General features: G+C 42.4%; 1 protein-coding gene across 1 annotated transcript; it reads right to left on the bottom strand.

Moving 5' to 3' along the window:
* Window positions 1-1066: 1066 nt before the first annotated feature.
* LOC127576020 (thrombospondin type-1 domain-containing protein 1) lies at window positions 1067-14137 on the bottom strand. Its single transcript, XM_052026343.1, has 4 exons — window positions 13995-14137; window positions 8697-9632; window positions 7330-7488; window positions 1067-4668 (listed from the first exon to the last, which is right to left on the bottom strand). The coding sequence occupies exons 1-4, from the start codon at window positions 14062-14064 to the stop codon at window positions 3173-3175; spliced, it is 2661 nt and encodes an 886-aa protein (XP_051882303.1). The 5' UTR covers window positions 14065-14137; the 3' UTR covers window positions 1067-3172.
* Window positions 14138-18844: the final 4707 nt, after the last annotated feature.

Raw genomic sequence — 18844 nt, 5'->3', positions numbered from 1 at the left:
TCTTAATGTCTTCCAACCTTATAACCTTCTGGGATATTGACACATCTAATTCTGGTATCCTGATCATCTCCAAATGTGATTGTTCCACCAGTGGTGGCCCTTTCCTCAGCTACTCAATCCCTAGGCTTTTTAATTTCTTTCCTAAACCTTGCCAGGTCTTACTCTCTTACCTTAAGGCCCTTCTGAAAACACTTTGGCCAAAATTTTGTTCATCTGCTCTGATGTGTTTCAGTGACAATTTTTGTTTGATATCTGGGCCTATGAAGCAGAGATATTCTTGCAACGTTAAAGGCGCTTTAAAAAAATGGTACAATAATGTTGTTGGTAGCAATCCCAAATAGGTATCAGTCACCCCGCTCTAAAAGTGGTGCTTGTTGATTCTCCTACCTCTCAACCAATGACAACTACTTGTACTAACATGCTGCCTCTCATTAATAATCAATCCAGAAGAGATGCAGAAATAGAGAGGGACAGTTAAACAGGTGCAGACCAAAAGAAGGAAACGGATTTTGAAAAGAGAGAAGGCTTTTAGGGAAAGAGATCTTGAAAGAAGCTGTAAGTCAATTTAAGAATCTTCACTCAATCATAAAGCAAAAGGGAAGAGGGGGAAATGCAGATGAAGCTACAGAGATCCATAATGAGCTACATCATACTTTGGCCAGATATTCTCATTGGTCAGTACATTCATAACTTGTTCATCTATCCATTGCATTGTAGAAGTACTGAATACGAAGGAGGTCAAATGGAGATGCATTAGACCTCTCTGCTGAAATCATTGATAGGTCCATGGTCAGTTGTGGATTGTCCAGAGCTGGAAAGCTGGATACACCACTTATCTGGCTTTTCAACTTCACATCAACCATGGCTGGTGAATCTAACACATCTCCCGATTATCACTGACCTTCAGTAAAAGGCAAGTGAAGATTTTGTTTCCTTTTCTTTTTTTCACTTCATATTTGTTTTTAATTAATTTACAGTAATTTCAAGTTTCTTTAACAAAACTTACATTTTTATTCTTAGTATTTTTAATACATTTTAAGTTATTTCATTAATTAGATATATTTCAACTATTTCTAAATGTCTCTAATCATCATCGTCTGAGTCTTAGGCCTAGCCTCCACTCACAGAGGGTTATGGATCCAAGCGTTACAATAAACATGTCCCCAACTCCTCATCCATCCTCCCTCCTAATACACACTGATGGACAGAGGTTTCTAATTTACAGATGCCTTGATTTTAGGATTTAAGATTCAGAAAACAGTTGTGTAACAAATCACGTAATTTAATAATAATATCATTGGATATCACAGCTTCAGGAGTGTCACACTTCTTTCAGAACTTTGCACCTTAGAATCCATTTCTTTAAATGAGAGACATTGTTTGGAACTGAAATCACACATTTAAGATCCAGAAACATGGGCATAGAAAATTGGTGAGGTGCAAAGTGGCACAGAAATTCAACTAACTTCTTATGATTTGGTAACGTTAAGTCAATATTTGAAGCACCACTGTGCTTAGGGTAATCACTAATTGTCAGTAGCACACAAGACCGAGAATATCCTCAGCAGGTAAGTTTTCTTAAAGTAAAAAATGAACTTCAGAAAAAACTCAGTGGGTTGAGCAGTACCTGTGGAGGCAAAGGGATGGTCGACGTTTTGGGTCACGACCCTGCATCACGGCTGAGAGTGTCGAGGGCGAGTAGCCTGGACATGGAAGTGAGAGGGAGGGATGAGACAGAGGCTGTTAAGTGGAACCAGATGAGGCGGGGGGGGGGCGCAATGGGCAGATGGAGCCATGTGGGGGAAGAACAGGGAGGGTGTGTTGAGACAGAGGCTGGTAGGCGATAGGTGGAAAGAGATAAGAAAAAAAAATTAGGCAGATGGAACCAGGTGGGAGAGGGGAGGGGCAGGGCAGAGACACAGGCTGGTGGGCGATAGGTAGAACCAGATAAGGGAGAGATGATGAGCAGATGGAACCAGATAGGGAAGGGGGTAGGAAAAGTGAACCAAAGGAGAAGAAGCCCAGGTAGATAGGTATGTGGTGATGGGCAGACAGAACCAGGTGGGGGAGATGAATGAGTCCGGGGAACTAGGGGGAGGGATGGACAAGATGAACAAAGGGATGGAGACCCTGGGTGGACTGGTGGGTGTGGAAGAGTAACACAGGGGGAGAGGGTTACATGAAATTGGAAAATTCAATGTTTATACCATTGAGTTGTGGGCTACCCAAGCAGAATATGAGGTGCTGTTCTTCCAGTTTGTGTTTGGCCTCACTGCGGCAGTGGAGAAAACCGAGGACAGACAGGTCGATGTGGGAATGGGAAGGGGAAGGGGGAGGGGAGTTGAAATGACACGCAGCTGAAAGATCAAGATGGTCATTGCAGACAGAGCGCAGGTGGTCTGCAAAATGATTGCTTGGTCTATGCTTGGTCTCACCAATACAGAGGAGACCATGTCGAAAGCACAGAATGCAATAGACCAGGTTGGAGGAGGTGCATGTGAATCTCTGCCTCATATGGAAGGGCACTTTAGGTCCCTAGATGGTGGTAAGGGAGGAGGTGTTGCACCTCCTATGGTTGCAGGGGAAAGTATAAGGGGACGGGGTGGATGGTTGGGAAGGGATGAGCAGACCAGGGAGTCACAGAGAGAGTGATCCCTGTGGAAAACAGAAGGAGAGGGGGCGGGAGAGGGGAAGCTGTGGCTGGTGGTGGGATAGCTTTTATTTAAATCCTGTGCATAATGTCTGTGGACCTACAGGAATTGGCTATACACCACCAATTGTGGGGAAAAACCATTAAACTGAAACCTTAACTCTCCATAGACGCTGCATGACTTGCTGAGGATTTCCAGCATTTTTCTGTTCTTATTGTCAAAATAATTTCCTGAAAATTGTCACTCTTCACTGCAATGCTATGTCAAATACATTTCACTCCAGTCAAACTCAGACATACGTTCAATACAATGAGTGGACTGAAAAAATAAATGGCTTTTTGGCATTGGATCTATTTTCATTCTCAAGAAATAATGTGACCAATGCCCCAAGAACAGCAGTAGTATAACTGATTCCTTGTGGTTAAAATGAATTCACTCTAATGCGCAGTAATAGTAGATGGGAATTGGATAAGGGCATGACACACAATTAATTTACACAAACATTTCTGTTTTCAAGATCCTTAGATCACCAGCTTTTCACTGCTTAAAGTACTAGTGTCTTCCTCATCCCCTATAACATGTGAACCAAAGTGTGCAGGCAGGTCTATTATCTGCTGCTCTGAAGCAGTTAATTCAAAACCAGAATTGTCATAATGGAGGAAATTTGGATCAGAAGGGAAACTTTGGCACCGATCTTGTCTGTAGTGATGTCGAGGCAATGGATTGCTCCTTGGATACTTCCATTGAGAATGTTTCTCGGAATTGGGATCACTGGCTTTAGCGGCTAGTTTATTTTCATTGGTTGGTGTCCTTGCCTTCCTTTTGCCTGTGTAAGTTTCTAACTCACTAAAAACACAACTTGTAATTGGATGATCATTTGCTGGATCAGCTTTATTAGTCCAGACTCCAGCTTGACTACTTCTCAAATGATGTTTTGAAGGCTCTGAGATGAATGCACTGCAATCCCAGGCATGGTTTCGTGCTGAGCTGGCATTAGTCCTATACTGAGCTCCAGGTTTGTTATTAATACATCGCTCACTCCCAGCCACTGTCTTATCAATACCTCTTGAGTGTGATAGGGATGGAAGTTTCTGTGTGCAGGAAGACATACTTCTTTCTCTGTAATACTTACTGGTTCTACATTCACTGAAGCTAGATGTTCTTCTAAAATTGGGGTTTCTGATGTATCCTCTTTCAAGCATTTCTCTCTCAGTTATTTTGTCACAATGCCTGAACTTTCCTGGTCTATTTGGAAGTGTTTTATTATTTCCTTCACAGAGAGACACAGGTATTTGGCATGGTAAGTTAAAGTCATTAAATGGTTCCGGAAAGGGTGCAATCATTGGATCTTTTCTGTGTTGTTTGCAGTAAATTGAATTTTGATCCAAAAATGGAGATTTGATACGAAATCTGTTCATGTTACTTTCTGCACTGTTTTCCTTGTCCAAAGAGGGCACTACAACAGAGCTGGATTTGGCTTGATCTATTTCTGTAGCCAAAGCCCCTCCTTCGTTCATTATCGTATCATCTAAAGGGTGCTGTGTAACATGATAAACTTGGGTTGCTTCTGTTATCCCTTTCTTTTTCATTTCTTTCAATTGCTGATGTGCCAAACGGTATCCAAATATAGGGGGAATCACTTTCTGAGCACTCTGCAGTCCCAGATTTTCCTCCGGTAACGTATCCTGATTTAGAACAAAATGCTGGCTCCTCCTGAAAGATAGTGGAATGCTCAGGCCATCTTCTACGTGGGCCAAGGGCATGTTATCAGTTAAAATGTCACGTTGATGACTTGGGTCAGAGAAGTTCCTTTCTTCTTCAAATGTATTCCTGAAATTATGTGGAGGTGCTGGATCATGCCTCACTGTGCTATTTAAATTTTGTTCTTTACATGGTAGCTTTGTCCGGATAGTGATTGCAATGGTGGCTATGATGATCACCAAGCAGAAAGAAATGCCAGTGATTGTCACTATATTGCCGGTTTTATGTGCTTTTCCGGGAGCTCCAGATTCCTGTTCTGTAACATGAAAGACATTGAATTAAACAAATGCATTTTGAAATCCCTTTGAAAAATTCTGATCCTCAATATCGTTATTCCATTCAGTAAGAGTGTGAGTGACCTTTACTCTTTCTGTATCTTTGGTTCTGTTATCTTTATTAGCCTTAACAAACATCTATTGCCCTCAGTCTTTTTTTAATTGACTGAGCATCAATGGAGAAAGAGCCAGGGAGTGGAATTAGTGAACTGTTCTGATAGAGAGCTGGCATGGACACGGTGGGCTGAATGGCTTCCTTCTGTGCTCTAGCCATTCTAGAATTCTATAACCTTCTGCAGAGAAAAAGTTCCAGATTTCCACTTCCCTTTGAAAAACTGCTTGATTCCTGAGATCAACACTCTTCAGCCCAGCTCATAAGGTGATGCTTGTGTGTTCTGGACTGCCTCTGAAAGAGGACATAATTTAAACCTATCCACCCATTAACTTCTTTCAGCATCTGAAGTAATTCAGTCCGATTTATCCCCCTACACACGCCTTCTATACCAGAGGGAAATCAAGTTTATTTATGAATTCCTTGATATGATTGCTTTTGCTGACTAAAATAGAATTAATTAAAATCCAAAGATATTCAGACAGTTGTATGCATTATCAAAAATAAGAACATGAACATAAATTCACCAAAATCAGTTCTTTAATGTGATTTTCTTCATTCCCCATCCCACTGTTTAAGTCTTTTCTCGCCCACACTTCAACCCTGCCAAAGAGATGATAATCAAAAAAGTTCCATTGTAGAATGGAACTCATAGTAAATTTCTGTGCTGAAATGACTTTGTTATTTTTTATTACCACATGCCTTATTGACAATGACACTTTTCTATATGATTTGAAAGATCTAACGTGGGGAAGCATTTCAATTTCATCTTCTGGAATTGCATGCAGTTTACATACAACCACACTTACCAAAGTTTAGGGAAAGATTTAACCAGTCTTCAAAATTGGTATGGAAATTGGTATAGAATTGGGAGAAATTATTTCCATCAGTAGGAATATTACTTTAGCTAAATATCCAGGGTGAAGATGGAGACAAAAAATGTTTATGCAACCAATTATTATAATTTGGAATGTGCTACAGGAAGTGAGTTTAATAGGAACTTCCAAAAGGGAATTAGGTGACTCCTTGGGGGAAAGAAAATCTGCACAGCAATGGTAAAGAATGGCATTGTTTGGATAGCTCTTTCAAAGAGCCTAAATAGGAAATTTAGAGTCATAGAATCATAGAATTGTAGAATGGGCAGGCACAGTAGTTTAGCGGCTAGCGTAACGCTATTACAGCACCAGTGACCCGGATTCAATTCCTGCCATTGTCTGTAAGAAGTTTATATGTTTTCCCTGTGACTGCGTGGGTTTCCTCCGGGTGCTCCAGTTTCCTCCCACATTCCAAAGATGTACAGGTTAGGAAGTTGTGGGCATGCTATGTTGACACCAGAAGTGTGGCGACACTTGTGGGCTGCCCTCAGAACACTCTACGCAAAAGATGCATTTCACTGTGTGTTTCAATGTACATGTGACTAATAAAGAAATCTTAAAGAGATACAGCAGGGAAACAGGCCCACTGAGTCCGCACTGACCATTGGCCACCAATTTAAATTAATCCTTCATTAATCCCACATTCTTGTCAATTTCCCCCAGATTCTACCACTCACCTACACACTAGGGACAATTTACAGAGGCCATTTAACCTATCAACTCACACATCTTTGGGATATGGGAAACTGGAGCACCCAAAGGAAACCCATTTAGTCATATGGAAACTCCAGCCAGACAGCACCCAAGGTCAGGATTGAACCCGGCTCTCTGGCGCAGGGAGGCAGAGGTTCTACTAGCTGTGCCATTGTGCCATCTTAACTTGGGCCAAATGATCTTCTGTTTTGTGCCTTTCCATCATTCAACTTGAGGTTGTTCCTTTTTATTGCCTTCAGGATCCTTTATTTCATTAAACTGTCTCCCACCCACCCAAACTCCTCTTCAGAACATATTGACCTAAAATAAATTGGGCATAATTAATTCACTCATCCAGCAAATAGGTTGTATTTCAAAATAACTGTCATGATTGCCAACATAATCTTAAAGATTAATTATTCTAAGTGAAGTGTTTAAAGTCATATAATAATGATCTGTATAAATGGGAATACTATCTACTACCCAAGGAAGCAATCTATTTATCTTCAAACATAAAGTTAATTTAAAAGCCATTCATTGAAATGATGCCAACTCTCCATGGTCCATGATTCCATGGTCCAACGCCATTGGAAGTAACGAGAATAACACTTGCACTTGCCATTTTATACATAGTCGTTGACTAAACTTAGGCATTGCACCATTAGAATCACCAAATTCTGTCCAGAATACCCTTTGTTACCACGGGGAACCCACTAGTTTATCACACTTTCCTCTCATGGGTTCAACATTCTTCCGTTTCCCGGATTGTAGCCAATTTGCATCTATATTAAAAGCATCGACTAACCCCTGTTACCCATATTTATCACTGAGGAGTCCCCAATTACGACAGCTCACTGAGCAGATTCCTGCTATGTGAATAAGAAACAAAGGTTAGGTAAAGATTGATTAGTTTTGAATGTTTTCTGAAGTGGAACATTTGTAGAGTTGCCGCATTTACTTACCCGTGCAATCCACAAGTGAACAAAGAGAAACTTCTCTCTCCTCTCCACTGCACCCGATTGTCCCAGAGAAGGATGAGACGCATTGTCGGTACCTTTCCCGCACTCCGTCACCGCATGTGACACTGCACGGACTCCAAGACATCCAAACACTCCCTCTTTCTGCAGATTTCAGAAAGTGTGGTTATTTTACTCTCCCCGCTGTGCATGTTTGTCTATTGACATTGCACTGATTTAATTCGTTCTGCTGCCTACTATTTCATGTTTGCACAGATGTCTAAATATAATACTGCAAGAGCCATTGACTGAAGAATTATGATGTAAATATTATTTCATGCCTTAAACTAAACCATGGGATTAATAAAAAAAACTTATATGTAATCCCGTTTTCCCTGAAAGGCACAGTCCATAAATACACCGTATGCAAAAAGAGCAAGGTTCATCCAGGTTACTATTTGATAATTAATATCAAATAGTACCACAATGAGTGCACACCCATTAGGGAGGGTTCTTATTCCCGATGCACTGACCCCCTTGAATTACACCAGTTCTCAGTGAAAACACTGACCCCCTTGAATTACACCAGTTCTCAGTCACACCATGTTCCCTCACAAACCCAGTGTTCTGGATACATGTACCCAGAGCTCTGTTGATAATGCTGTTGAGCTGTGGTGACATCTCTTCCAGTTCACACCTCAGTTCTGGGAAAACGTCACGTCAGGATTTGGGATTGCTGCGATTTACTTCACAGCCATTACAAGTGGAGAACGGACATTTGGGAGAAGTGTTGGAGGGTTCCTGGGACTGCAGTTAATAATCAGAGCCTTTTAAAAATTCACTTTATAAAGAACATTGCTTCAGCCTCAAATTCAAAAGTAGGTCACCACAGCACTCATTATTGCTAGGGATATGAGAAACACTCGCAATGGAGAATTAACTCGTTGTATAGACGGCATGGACCAGTTGGGCCGAAGGGCCTGTTCCCATGCTGTATTACTCTATGACTCCATATCACACACGTTTATCTATCTATGTATATGTGATATAAAAAGATAATCGATTTTAAACATAGAAGATAATTAAGTTGGGTTGTTTTGTTTGACCTGTTCAATTTAACATTAAAACGTTGATTTTTTTTGACTAGTCACGGACCATTTATTAAACAATATAGAAAACTGTTAGAGTTGTATAACAGTTTGATTAACAAAATATAGTTTTATTTATTTTCAGACATTTTAGCAGTTTTATATGTTATATAACATTGATCATTAAGCGGTCGTAACTTATTGAAGTAAATGTTTTTTTAATAAATGATGCAATAAAGCAACAGAATGGGGAATCTGTATACACTCCGCCAGTGAGATACCAACCTGCGTGTCTCTGGAGTGTGACACATTTCACAGGGCTGTGATTCAGAATGCTAACATACTCGAAGCAGTAGTTATGTTTCCCAAAATCAAACACAGAGCAGTTAAATTCGGTTGTGTTTTCCCCGGGGCGCAGCCACTTCTCAGCTACAAAAGTCTCTCTTCCAAACGAAGCTCCCGTCTGGTTCTTATACACAGTAATCTTGCCCCGCAAACGGGCGCAAGGTGGTACCACTATTCGAACCTCCGCAGCCGAGTCGCACGCAGCCGTCTTCAGATGATCGACGAGCAGTTTGTAGCCAACGATCTGAGCAAACACCAGCGGTCCCGTGGACGCGATCACGGAATTGGTATACGGAGATCTCAGAGAAATCTTTAGGGATGTGTTTTGGTTGAAACCAGTGCAATCAAAATCCAACCTCTGAGAACTGGAAAGCTCAATTTCTTTACTTATCGTTGGTTTTAAAGCTTTGTTGATATTGTAAGCTCCAGGTCCATTAAAATCAATCACAACAGTGTCCAGAAATAAGGTAATTACTTTCCAAGAGCATAAATACTCGAGAGTAAAAACATGGACCTGGAAGTGACTCGATGAGTCACTTTCGCTCCTCGCTTCAATGGCAAAGACCGGCCAGCGGACCTGCAATAAGTCACTTGTCCACCGGGCTGTGTCGTTGTCTGTGAAATCGATCAGCCTAAACTCGAAGTTGCCAGCGTAAGGGAAATGAAAACACTCAAACTCCACGGAGCCCTGGGATTGGTTTCCGGGGATCAATTTGGTGGCGACAGTTTGGTTTCTCTTGACGTCTACGAGTGACAGGGTTAAATTTTGGGCGCTCGTCTTGTTCAGAACTTTGAAGTCAACGTGAACAGTCTGGTTGCTCAGAGCAACGTGCCAAGGTTGTCCGGAAAGTCGATAACTGACTTCAGCAAAAACAGCTGCAATTAAAGAGAGGATTTGTTTGAATTCAAGTAAAACTCCGATGATCCGGCACACTCTAGCTCGGACTAAGATATCTGTATTAGTCACATGTACATCGAAACACGCAGTGAAGTGCATCTGCTAGTTTTGCGGAATATAGGATGTTACTCATATCCCAACACATTTTAATTGACCATATATGAAAGTCACATAGTATTATCAAGTGAACCATGTAAGTTGACATCGAATGCAAAAGCAGGGGCTCTGGTGAGTATTGGAGAGCATAGGAACCTTGGTAACGGTGAGTGGGAAGGGAGAGTAGAAAACATTACCTGGTGAACCGGATCCCGAACCATTAGGATTTACAAATTTGTCGGATAACAGATTATCGGAGTTTTACTGTAACGGGTCTGCTAGACTACCACAAGCTTGAAAGTGAAATGGTTTTGGACGTTCATTAGTCCGATGGTTAGCTTCACAGTAGGGAGATGGTCTTCTACAACCGATTGTGCACTTGCTCTGGACAAAAAAAATCCAATGCGAAGTCTGGGCAACAGTGAGCAATGAGTTCAGGGGCTTTGGAGAAGAAAAAGGTCAGATATAGTCCAGTAGTAAACACATGAATAACATAGTTCAAGCAAAGTGAGACTCTCGTCACAACAAGGCATAGAGAATAAATGCAAGCAAGTCAAGCTGAACCTTTATAAAGCATTTGTCCAGCCTCAGCTTGGGTATTGTCTTTAATTCTGTTCACCATATTATAGGACAGATATGAAAACATTGGGGAGGGTCCCGAAAAACATTATGAGAACAGATACTGGATGGGTGGGGGGTGAATTACAGTTACATTGAGGGAGTAGAGACGCTGGGACGGTTTTCTTTGGAGAAGATAAGACTGAGGGGATATTTGATTGTATATAAAATGATGAGGGAGCTGGAGAGAGTGGATAGAGCGAAGCCTATTTGATTGCTGGGAGGATCAAGATTAGAGGTCACATATAAAATAAAGTAGGAGAATTAAAAGTGCATGAGGAAAAACTATTTTTACGCATTGTATTGCTGGAATCTGAAAATCACTGCCTGCAGAGGTGATGGAAGCACACTCTGTTATGGTCTTCAAGAGGGAATTGGATAAAGACAGTCATACCACATGGAAAGAAACTATTCTACCCATCATGTCCATGCCAAACATCAAGTACCTCTCTATATCAATCCTATTTACCAGCACGTGGTCCATAGTGTTCAATGCATTGTTGGTTTAAGTGCCCATCTGGATACTTTGTAAATGTTGTGAGAGTCTCTGCCTCTACCACCCATTCAGAAAGTGCATTCCAGATTCCAGCTACTCTCTGGGTGAAAAAGTTCTGCCTCAGATCCCCTCTACCACTTACCCTAAATCTATACCCTCTCATTTTTGGGTACCTCTGCAATGGGAAAAAGAGTCCTACTATGTACCATATCTATGCCTCTCAGAATTTTGTACATCTCTATCAGGCACCCCCCCCCCCCCCCCCACCCCCAGCCTCCTGAACAGACCCAGTCTATCTGGTCTCATAACTGAAAAGCTCCAGCTGATTCCACACCCTGGTGAATCTCCTCTGTACCCACTCCAGTACAATCATATCCTTCCAGTAGTGTGATGACCAGAACTGCATACAGTACTCCAGCTGTGGCCTAACCAATATATGGCAGAGAAAACATTTCAAAGCTACAGGGAAATGACCAATAGGCAGAATTAGAGTGTTGGTTTGGTAAAGACTCAGCAGGGTGGGCCGAATGGCCTCCGTCAACGATTCTATAACCATTCAATGATTCTAAGAACAAGCATCGGCTTGTTTAACTTCCATTCATATGGCTCCTTGAAAGTAATAAAACATCCCATTGCCCATCACAGGACAGTTGCCACACAAAATATATTTACGCAGAGACACATCTTCAGGCAGATGAACAAAATCTTGGTCGAGGTGGGCTTTGAGGAACTTCCTAAAGGAGGAAAGAGGGGCAACCAATGGAGGAGTGGGTAGGAGAAATTGTAGAGATGCAGATATCTCAAAGATTATAGGACTGGAAGTGAGGGCAAATGGAGGGGTGAGACCATATGGGGAAATGGAATTAAGACCAAGCAAACAGAAGTGGTTCATATGGTTAGGAGGGGTTTAGAGGAATATGGGCCAAATGTGGACAAATGGGAGAGCTTGGTGGTCACCATGGTCAGAATGGATGAGTTGGGCCAAAGGGCCTGTTTCCATGCTGTATGACTCTGTGACTCTATGACAGATGTCATTGAAATTCATGAGCTGGATGAGGAGAGAATTCAGGGAATAGGATGTCATGGAAATAGCAAATCTGGATAAGGCTGTGGGATGAAAAGGGAGTGTCTGGAGAGCAAAAGAGAGGTGCTCTGGTGTGGGCAGTACTGGACCAGAGGAGATGGTGCTGATAGCTGTGTGATCATATTCAAGAGTCAACACATTCTATAAACTCCTTGTGTTTGTCATGAGGTGTGGATGGAGGCTGAGGATCTTGGTTGAAAGAAGGCACTTGGTCATTGAGGTGAGTAGCATTCTCCTTGTATGCTGGGATGAAGAGTGACTGTGAAATGGAAGATATAGGAGTCAGATCCAGTGGTGAATGATGAGGTGGTGTAGGGGATGTAAGGTTAACAGAGGTCGTAATGTGAGTAGGGGAGTTAGAAGGAATGAAAATACCAGTTAGGGTTGGGGTGAGATTGGGAATGTGCACTCAGCAGCAGGAACAGCTAAGAAAAAGAAATGAAGTTGAAGGGGTACCAATGATATGAATGGATAGATGGCTGGGAGGACAGACTGAGATAAAAGATATTAATTGAAGATGACCCTATTAGGAACATGAAAAATACGAGCTTATGCATAAGGACCAAGAGGTTTGATCAAAAGATGTGTGAGGTTGTGAATGCAAGACATAATTTGCAAGGTAGTGTTAAACGAGGAAAGAAATGTAAAGAAATCATCTTGTGAGTGGTTGGAGAATAACTGAGCTGAGATGTTAGTTGAAGTTATCAAAGGAATCTGCTTCTAAGCAGAAGCATTTCTTTATGTGGTAAAGACAAGTGGAAAACTTTGAACATCTGACCCATAACAAAAAAGTTATGGTTAGATTTGAGCCACAGGCCCACATAAGTCATAGATTTCAAAGACCAAAACTAGGAATTTGTTTGCAATACCATACCCAAATATTACCTACTACTACAGAAAATATATCTCACCTAGTAAGATATCATCACCTTGTGCCCACCCCACCTCCCCTCTTTTGTCCACCTATCACTGCTCTGCTTTTCCTTCCTATATATTGGGCTTCCCCTTTTCCCATCTCCAGTCCTGAGGAAGGGTTCTGACCTGAAACGTTGACCGCCTGCTTTTCTCTACGGATGCTGCCTGGCCTGCTGAATTCCTCCAGCATCATCGTGTTTTTGATCAATTAGAAGACCCATGAAGTTTTTAAGAATTGTGATTTTGTTGATCTTAAATCAGAGCTTCTGAGAAAATATACTTAAATTGCAATCAGTTGTTTTTAACAAAACCAATTGCTTCTCTGTAAACCTCTGGTGTGACAGCTTGGCTTCAACAATTAACAACAATTAACAATTCAACAATTGAGCACATTGTCAAGAAGCTATGGCCTGACAAAAATGTACACAATTTCCTTCATTTATGCTGCATTATATCCTCAATAGGAGTTGTCCACAATAAAAATATAATCAGAATAACTAAATAAATGTTTCTTAATTGTCAGCTACACAATAGCTATAATATCTTGGTCTGTTGTTCATCATTTGGCACCACTTTCACATCTGAGCCAGGAAGTTTGGATTTAGTCCCATTCCAGTGACTTGAGCACAAAAAGCTGAGTGGATGCTCAGGTATACTTTTGAGTGTTGCACTGTTGAAGGCACCCTGTTTTAAATCAGACACCTGGACCAATTGTGCCCTCTCCCTGGTGGATGTTAAACATTCAATGGCATAACTTAAAACTGAAGGTAAGTTAACCACTGCCCTGTAGTTATACCTCACTCAGCATCATTGACATAGATCTTCTTGACACTATTACATTACTGTGTATAAACCAACAATCGCGTTTCTTTTGTTTTAACAAGTGCAACTGTTCAGGAAAGGGTGTCTGGGCTTTAAGAGGTTCCAAAAGCGACATAAGTTCAATTCGTTTTTTAAATGACAAAGGCTATTTTTGTAAGACGAAATTCCATCTTTGCTCGTTAACCACTTTCCTATTGTATCTGCGGCTCCTCCATTAATCTATTTGTCCATGTACTTGTCACTGGAAGGGACAGCCTCGACTACAACGCTGTGGCTGCAACAAACATTTGAGTGATGCTGAGCACTCACCACATCCACAGAGTACCAGCACCAGCACACGTGTGAAACCTGCGGGACTTCGCCTCCGAGGACTTTTCATTCCGAAGTCGGGCTCGTAAATTTGCCTTCGTCTCACCCGGCATGTCTCAAGCCCTCATGACGACTGCGATGCTTCCCGATCCACACACACGCCCTGAGAAAGTCACAAGCCAACAGGACGCTTAACACCACGTTATACACAGCATAATAACTGTAACCGAATGTAAATCTAACCACGTAACAAACTGTAATCTGAACTGCTGTAAAGGTGCTGCTAATCTCCCTGGAAATAGTGAAATGGTTTAACAAATACTATAAATCCAGAAGGTAAGCACAACACTTCTTGCATTATGGCCCAGCATTTGAATTAGTGTTGTCAACTGGACGATTTCCACCTGAGGTTCACAAATCGGTCTGAACCCCAGCGAATGTCTCTGCCAGTTAGGCAATCCGAGTATCTGGGTCTCTCTGTCAGTCGGACGGTCCTGGTCTCTGAGTCTCTCTGTCGGACGGTCCTGGTCCCTGGGTCTGAGTCTCTCTGTCGGACGGTTCTGGTCTCTGGGTCTCTCTGTCAGTCGGACGGTGCTGGTCTCTGGGTCTCTCTGTCGGACGGTCCTGGTCTCTGGGTTTCTGCTTCTCTGACAGTCCAGGTCTCTAGGTTTCTGTCTGTCGTACAGTCCGGGCTCCACGGGGTGTGTCTGTCTAGGTCTATCGCACAACTTCGGTCTCTCGCTGACTTTTCTTCCTCTGGGTCTCTGTGTGCCCGTCTCTCCTCTGTCCCTCTTCCCCTCCTCCTCCTGAGCGGAACAGTCCGACTTTACCCCCGCAGCCCCTCTTACTCCCATGGAAGCGGATCGGAGCTGCCTGCCAGCTATCCAGGTCTCCAGCCCGGGAGAAGTGTTTTCCTTGAGTGGGAGTAGAATGGTGGGCGGAGCGAGCAGACTTCGCCGAGATTTCCGTTCTGGAATTATTGGAATGAGGAATAGGTTCCTGATGCTGGGACCTTGCGCCTGTTCGCTAAGGCTCATTTGGCGCCAATAAAAGCACAAGTGCCAGCTCTCCAAATACATAGAAACAGTGATAAGGGGACGAAAGTGGAAGCCAAGTACAGATAGTAAGACAGATTGCGGCTGGAAATGTTACCAATGCCTACAATTGAACCGAACGTATTTATATACACAGTACTTGGTTGGATTTTAAGATTATTCTTTACTCTCATCCAGGACTCTTGACCTCACAATCTACCCTGCTGTGACCTTGCACTTTATTGTCTACCTGTACTGCACTTCCTCTGTAGCTGCGACGCTTTACTGTTATTGTTTTTACCTGTACTACCTCAATGCACTCTGTACTAACTCAAGAGTGTGGTGGTAGATGGAACGTATTCTGCCTGGAGGTCAGTGACAACTGATGTTCCGCAGCGATCTGTGCTGGGACCCTTGCTCTTTGTGATTTTTATAAATGACTTGGATGAAGATGTGGAAGGGTGGGTTAGTAAATTTGCTGATGATGCAAAGGTTGGTGGTGTTGTGGATAGTGTAGAAGGTTGTAGATTACAAACAGGATATTGATAGAATGCAGACCTGGGCTGAGAAGTGGCAGATGGAGTTCAACTCGGATAAGTGTGAAGTGATACACCTCGGGAGATCAAATTCGAAGGCAGAATACAAGGTTAATGCCAGGACTCTTAGCAGTGTGGAGGAACAGAGGGATCTTGGGGTCCACGTCCATAGATCCTCACGGTTGCTGCGCAGGTCAATAAGGCTGTTAAGAAGGCGTATGGAGTGTTGGCCTTCATTAGTCGGAGTATTGAGTTCAAGAGCCGCGAGGTGATGTTGCAGCCCTATAGAACTCTGGTTAGACCACACTTGGAATATTGTGTTCAGTTCTGTTTGCCTCATTATAGGAAGGATGTGGAAGCTTTAGAGAGGGTGCAGAGGAGATTTACCAGGATGTTGCCTGGATTGGAGAGCATGTCTTTTGAGGATAGGTTGAGTGAGCTAGGGCTTTTCTCTTTGGAGAGAAGGAGGATGAGAGGTGACTTGATAGAGGTGTACAAGATGATAAGAGGCCTAGATCGAGTGGACGGTCAAAGACTTTTTCCCAGGTTGACAATGGCTAACATGAGGGGGCATAATTTTAAGGTGATTGGAGGAAGGTATAAGGGGGATGTCAGGGGTAAGTTTTTTACACAGAGAGTGGTGGGTGTGTGGAACACACTGCCTGCAGAGGTTGTGGGGGCAGATACATTAGGGACATTTAAGAGACTCTTAGATAGACACATGAATGATAGAGAAATAGGGAGCTATGTGGGAGGGAAGGGTTAGATAGATCTTAGAGCAGGATAAAATGTGGGCACAACATTGTGGGCCGAAGGGCCTGTACTGTGCTGTAGTGTTCTATGTGTCTATGCGTAATGAATTGACCTGTACGATCAGTATGCAAGACAAGTTTTTCACTGTACGTCAGTACAAGTGACAATAATAAACCAATACCAATACCAGTATCTCTCACCTCTTTACACTGGCTATCTCTCCTCTGCTCTTTCAGTCCAGATGAATGGTCTTGACTGTCCATTTCCCTCCACAGATGCTGCCTGACCCATGGAGTTTCTCCAGCTTCGTTGCCCTTCCTTTTAACAATGTGTTGTTTGAATTCTGACAAATCTCATTCCACATTACAGCCAAGGCAACAACTACTTTTAATTGCTGTTCTATTGTGGGAAAACACTGCGACCAATTTTCATCCAAGTTGGCACAAAGGTCAAGGACAGAAGGCCCAGCTGACCCACATTAATTCAGTTGGCTGAGGAGTGTTAGAACAGAACTATCGTTCACATTTAATGCCCCTTCACAAAGACGTCACCTCTTCATCTGGAACTTAATTGTAATGAGTAAGGATGTGGGCAGGAGTTTGGAATGAGTTGACCTTTAAGGATGGTTTATGAAGGGATGGAGAAATATTTTTAGTAGCACATGGACTGGGCCAGAGACACATTCAAAAAATACTACTCAGGCAGGAATTGGAGAGTGTTTTTTCTCTGATGGAGGGGCGATGGCATTTGAAGCCCAGCTCAATCAAATAAGAGTATTGATTGCAAACAGCTTGAATTGGGAACAGCAACGGAGAGGGTAGAACTGGCGGAGTGTCTGCAGGGGATGTCATTAAAAGCCAGCCTGTGAAGGAATGGAACCAAATACTTGGCAGTGCGGAGCTGGAAGAAGAACCATTGCTGGAAGTGATCTGGTTATAATTGGATAGGTAGATTAGAGCAAGATTAGGCAGACGTACTGTGCTGGAAAACAGGGCAAACGGCCTGATGGTAGATTGTGAGATCCATTGAATCAAAAGGTCCAGAGAGCTTGAGAAATATGAGGAGTGATGCACCATGGTTATGGTCACAGTTCAAGTAAGTCTAAGGGTGGGAAGAATGAAAACCTGTTGCACAGGAGCAACCACAGAATGGCTTGAAGGATGGGAATGGATTTGTGACATATTCTAGGACTCTGGAGAAGGCAGGGAGGTGGGAGGGTAGGTTGCAAAAACATAAGGACCAATAGTTGCTTTTTAGAAGGTGGTTTTGAAAGGAAAAGAAGAGGGAACCATTTATAAAGACAGTTATCACGGGGATTTGGCAAGGAATCAGTTTAAAGAAAATGGGACAAGAGAACAGAGAGGCAGGATTCATGTCAAAAATTAGCCCAGAGGTTGCAGGGAGATGGGAGACAAGGTAGAAATGGCCATGGACTCATAACTGAGGCAGGCGTGGACTTTGGAGGAGGTTTGCCCTGATTAGCAAGAAGGGATGTAACAGAGGCAGGCTTCAATTTTAGCAATGAAGAAGTCAGTTAGTTCCTCACAATTGTTGTCAGAGAGAAACGTGGAGTGAGTAGAACAGGCGGGTTTATGGAGAGATGGTTAGATGATCCTGGAACAGCGAGAAGCAATTACAGAAGTTTTTAGTTATAGGCTGGCCACACTTTCTCCTCCAGGGCAGGGTACTGAGTAGTACGTCACTTTCAATGAAACACTGATAGCTAGTTTATGTCTGAGGAAGTTATTTTTAGCTATTACTCGGCCATAACTTTGTATAATAAAAATAGACTCTACTTCAATGTACCCGGTGCTTTAACAATGGATTGTTGGGTTGTTAAAATGTTTTCCAGATCTTTTAATTTCAACCTGCCTCCCCCACCCCCTCGAATTATACACATTTGAATACTTAGTAAGACAGTAGTTTGACAGAATAACCAACATTTAAACTTTTGAAGTCAAAAATGATTCACTGTATAATTGTACTGAGTAGTCACAACAGATTTTCAAGGTACACTTCTTCCTTCATCTGTGAAGAGTGAAAGCAGCAATTTGGGTACAATTTGCTTCAGGATAAGGTTAGTGTGTGGGTTCCTCTGAAAGGCTGTACTGTAATCAGGGAGGTGCAAGATATTGCTGGGTACCAGTGCCCTCACAAACAACATGGCACCATTCACTGACTTATCAAATAAAACTTTGTGAAAATATAGATGGTCATGAAAACAGCATTTCCTTCCTCTTGAAAGTTGTGGCCAATGAGAGGCAAAGAATTGGAAGGGGTACAAATCACTTAAATCGTTTGAATGTCCTGCTGACTATCAAGTTTACCTGTGTTAAAGCTTGGTAGATGAACAATCTTGTGCAAGGTTATTATACAAAGTAATGATTAAATTGTTAAATCAAATTCTTATTTCAGTGCCATGATTGAGACAGAATAAGCCATTTGCCCATGCAGAGAGAATGATTCCCAGATCTCTACTCCTTGCTTTTTTTTAGCTCAGTGCCTTAACCAACCAATGTTAACAAAC

Source organism: Pristis pectinata, chromosome 11 (genome assembly GCF_009764475.1).
Source record: "Pristis pectinata isolate sPriPec2 chromosome 11, sPriPec2.1.pri, whole genome shotgun sequence".
Classification (NCBI taxonomy): domain Eukaryota; kingdom Metazoa; phylum Chordata; class Chondrichthyes; order Rhinopristiformes; family Pristidae; genus Pristis; species Pristis pectinata.
Note: the sequence above shows the minus strand (reverse complement) of the source record. Positions and strands in the feature narration are given on the sequence as shown.

Coding starts and splice junctions, on each gene's coding strand:
- LOC127576020 (XM_052026343.1), bottom strand. CDS start 14,064: ATGAAAAGTCCTCGGAGGCGAAGTCCCGCAGGTTTCACACGTGTGCTG. Junction 9,633..13,994: donor GCTGGTACTCTGTGGATGTG/GTGAGTGCTCAG, acceptor CTTTAATTGCAG/CTGTTTTTGCTGAAGTCAGT. Junction 4,669..7,329: donor TTCACTTGTGGATTGCACGG/GTAAGTAAATGC, acceptor TTCATGTTACAG/AACAGGAATCTGGAGCTCCC.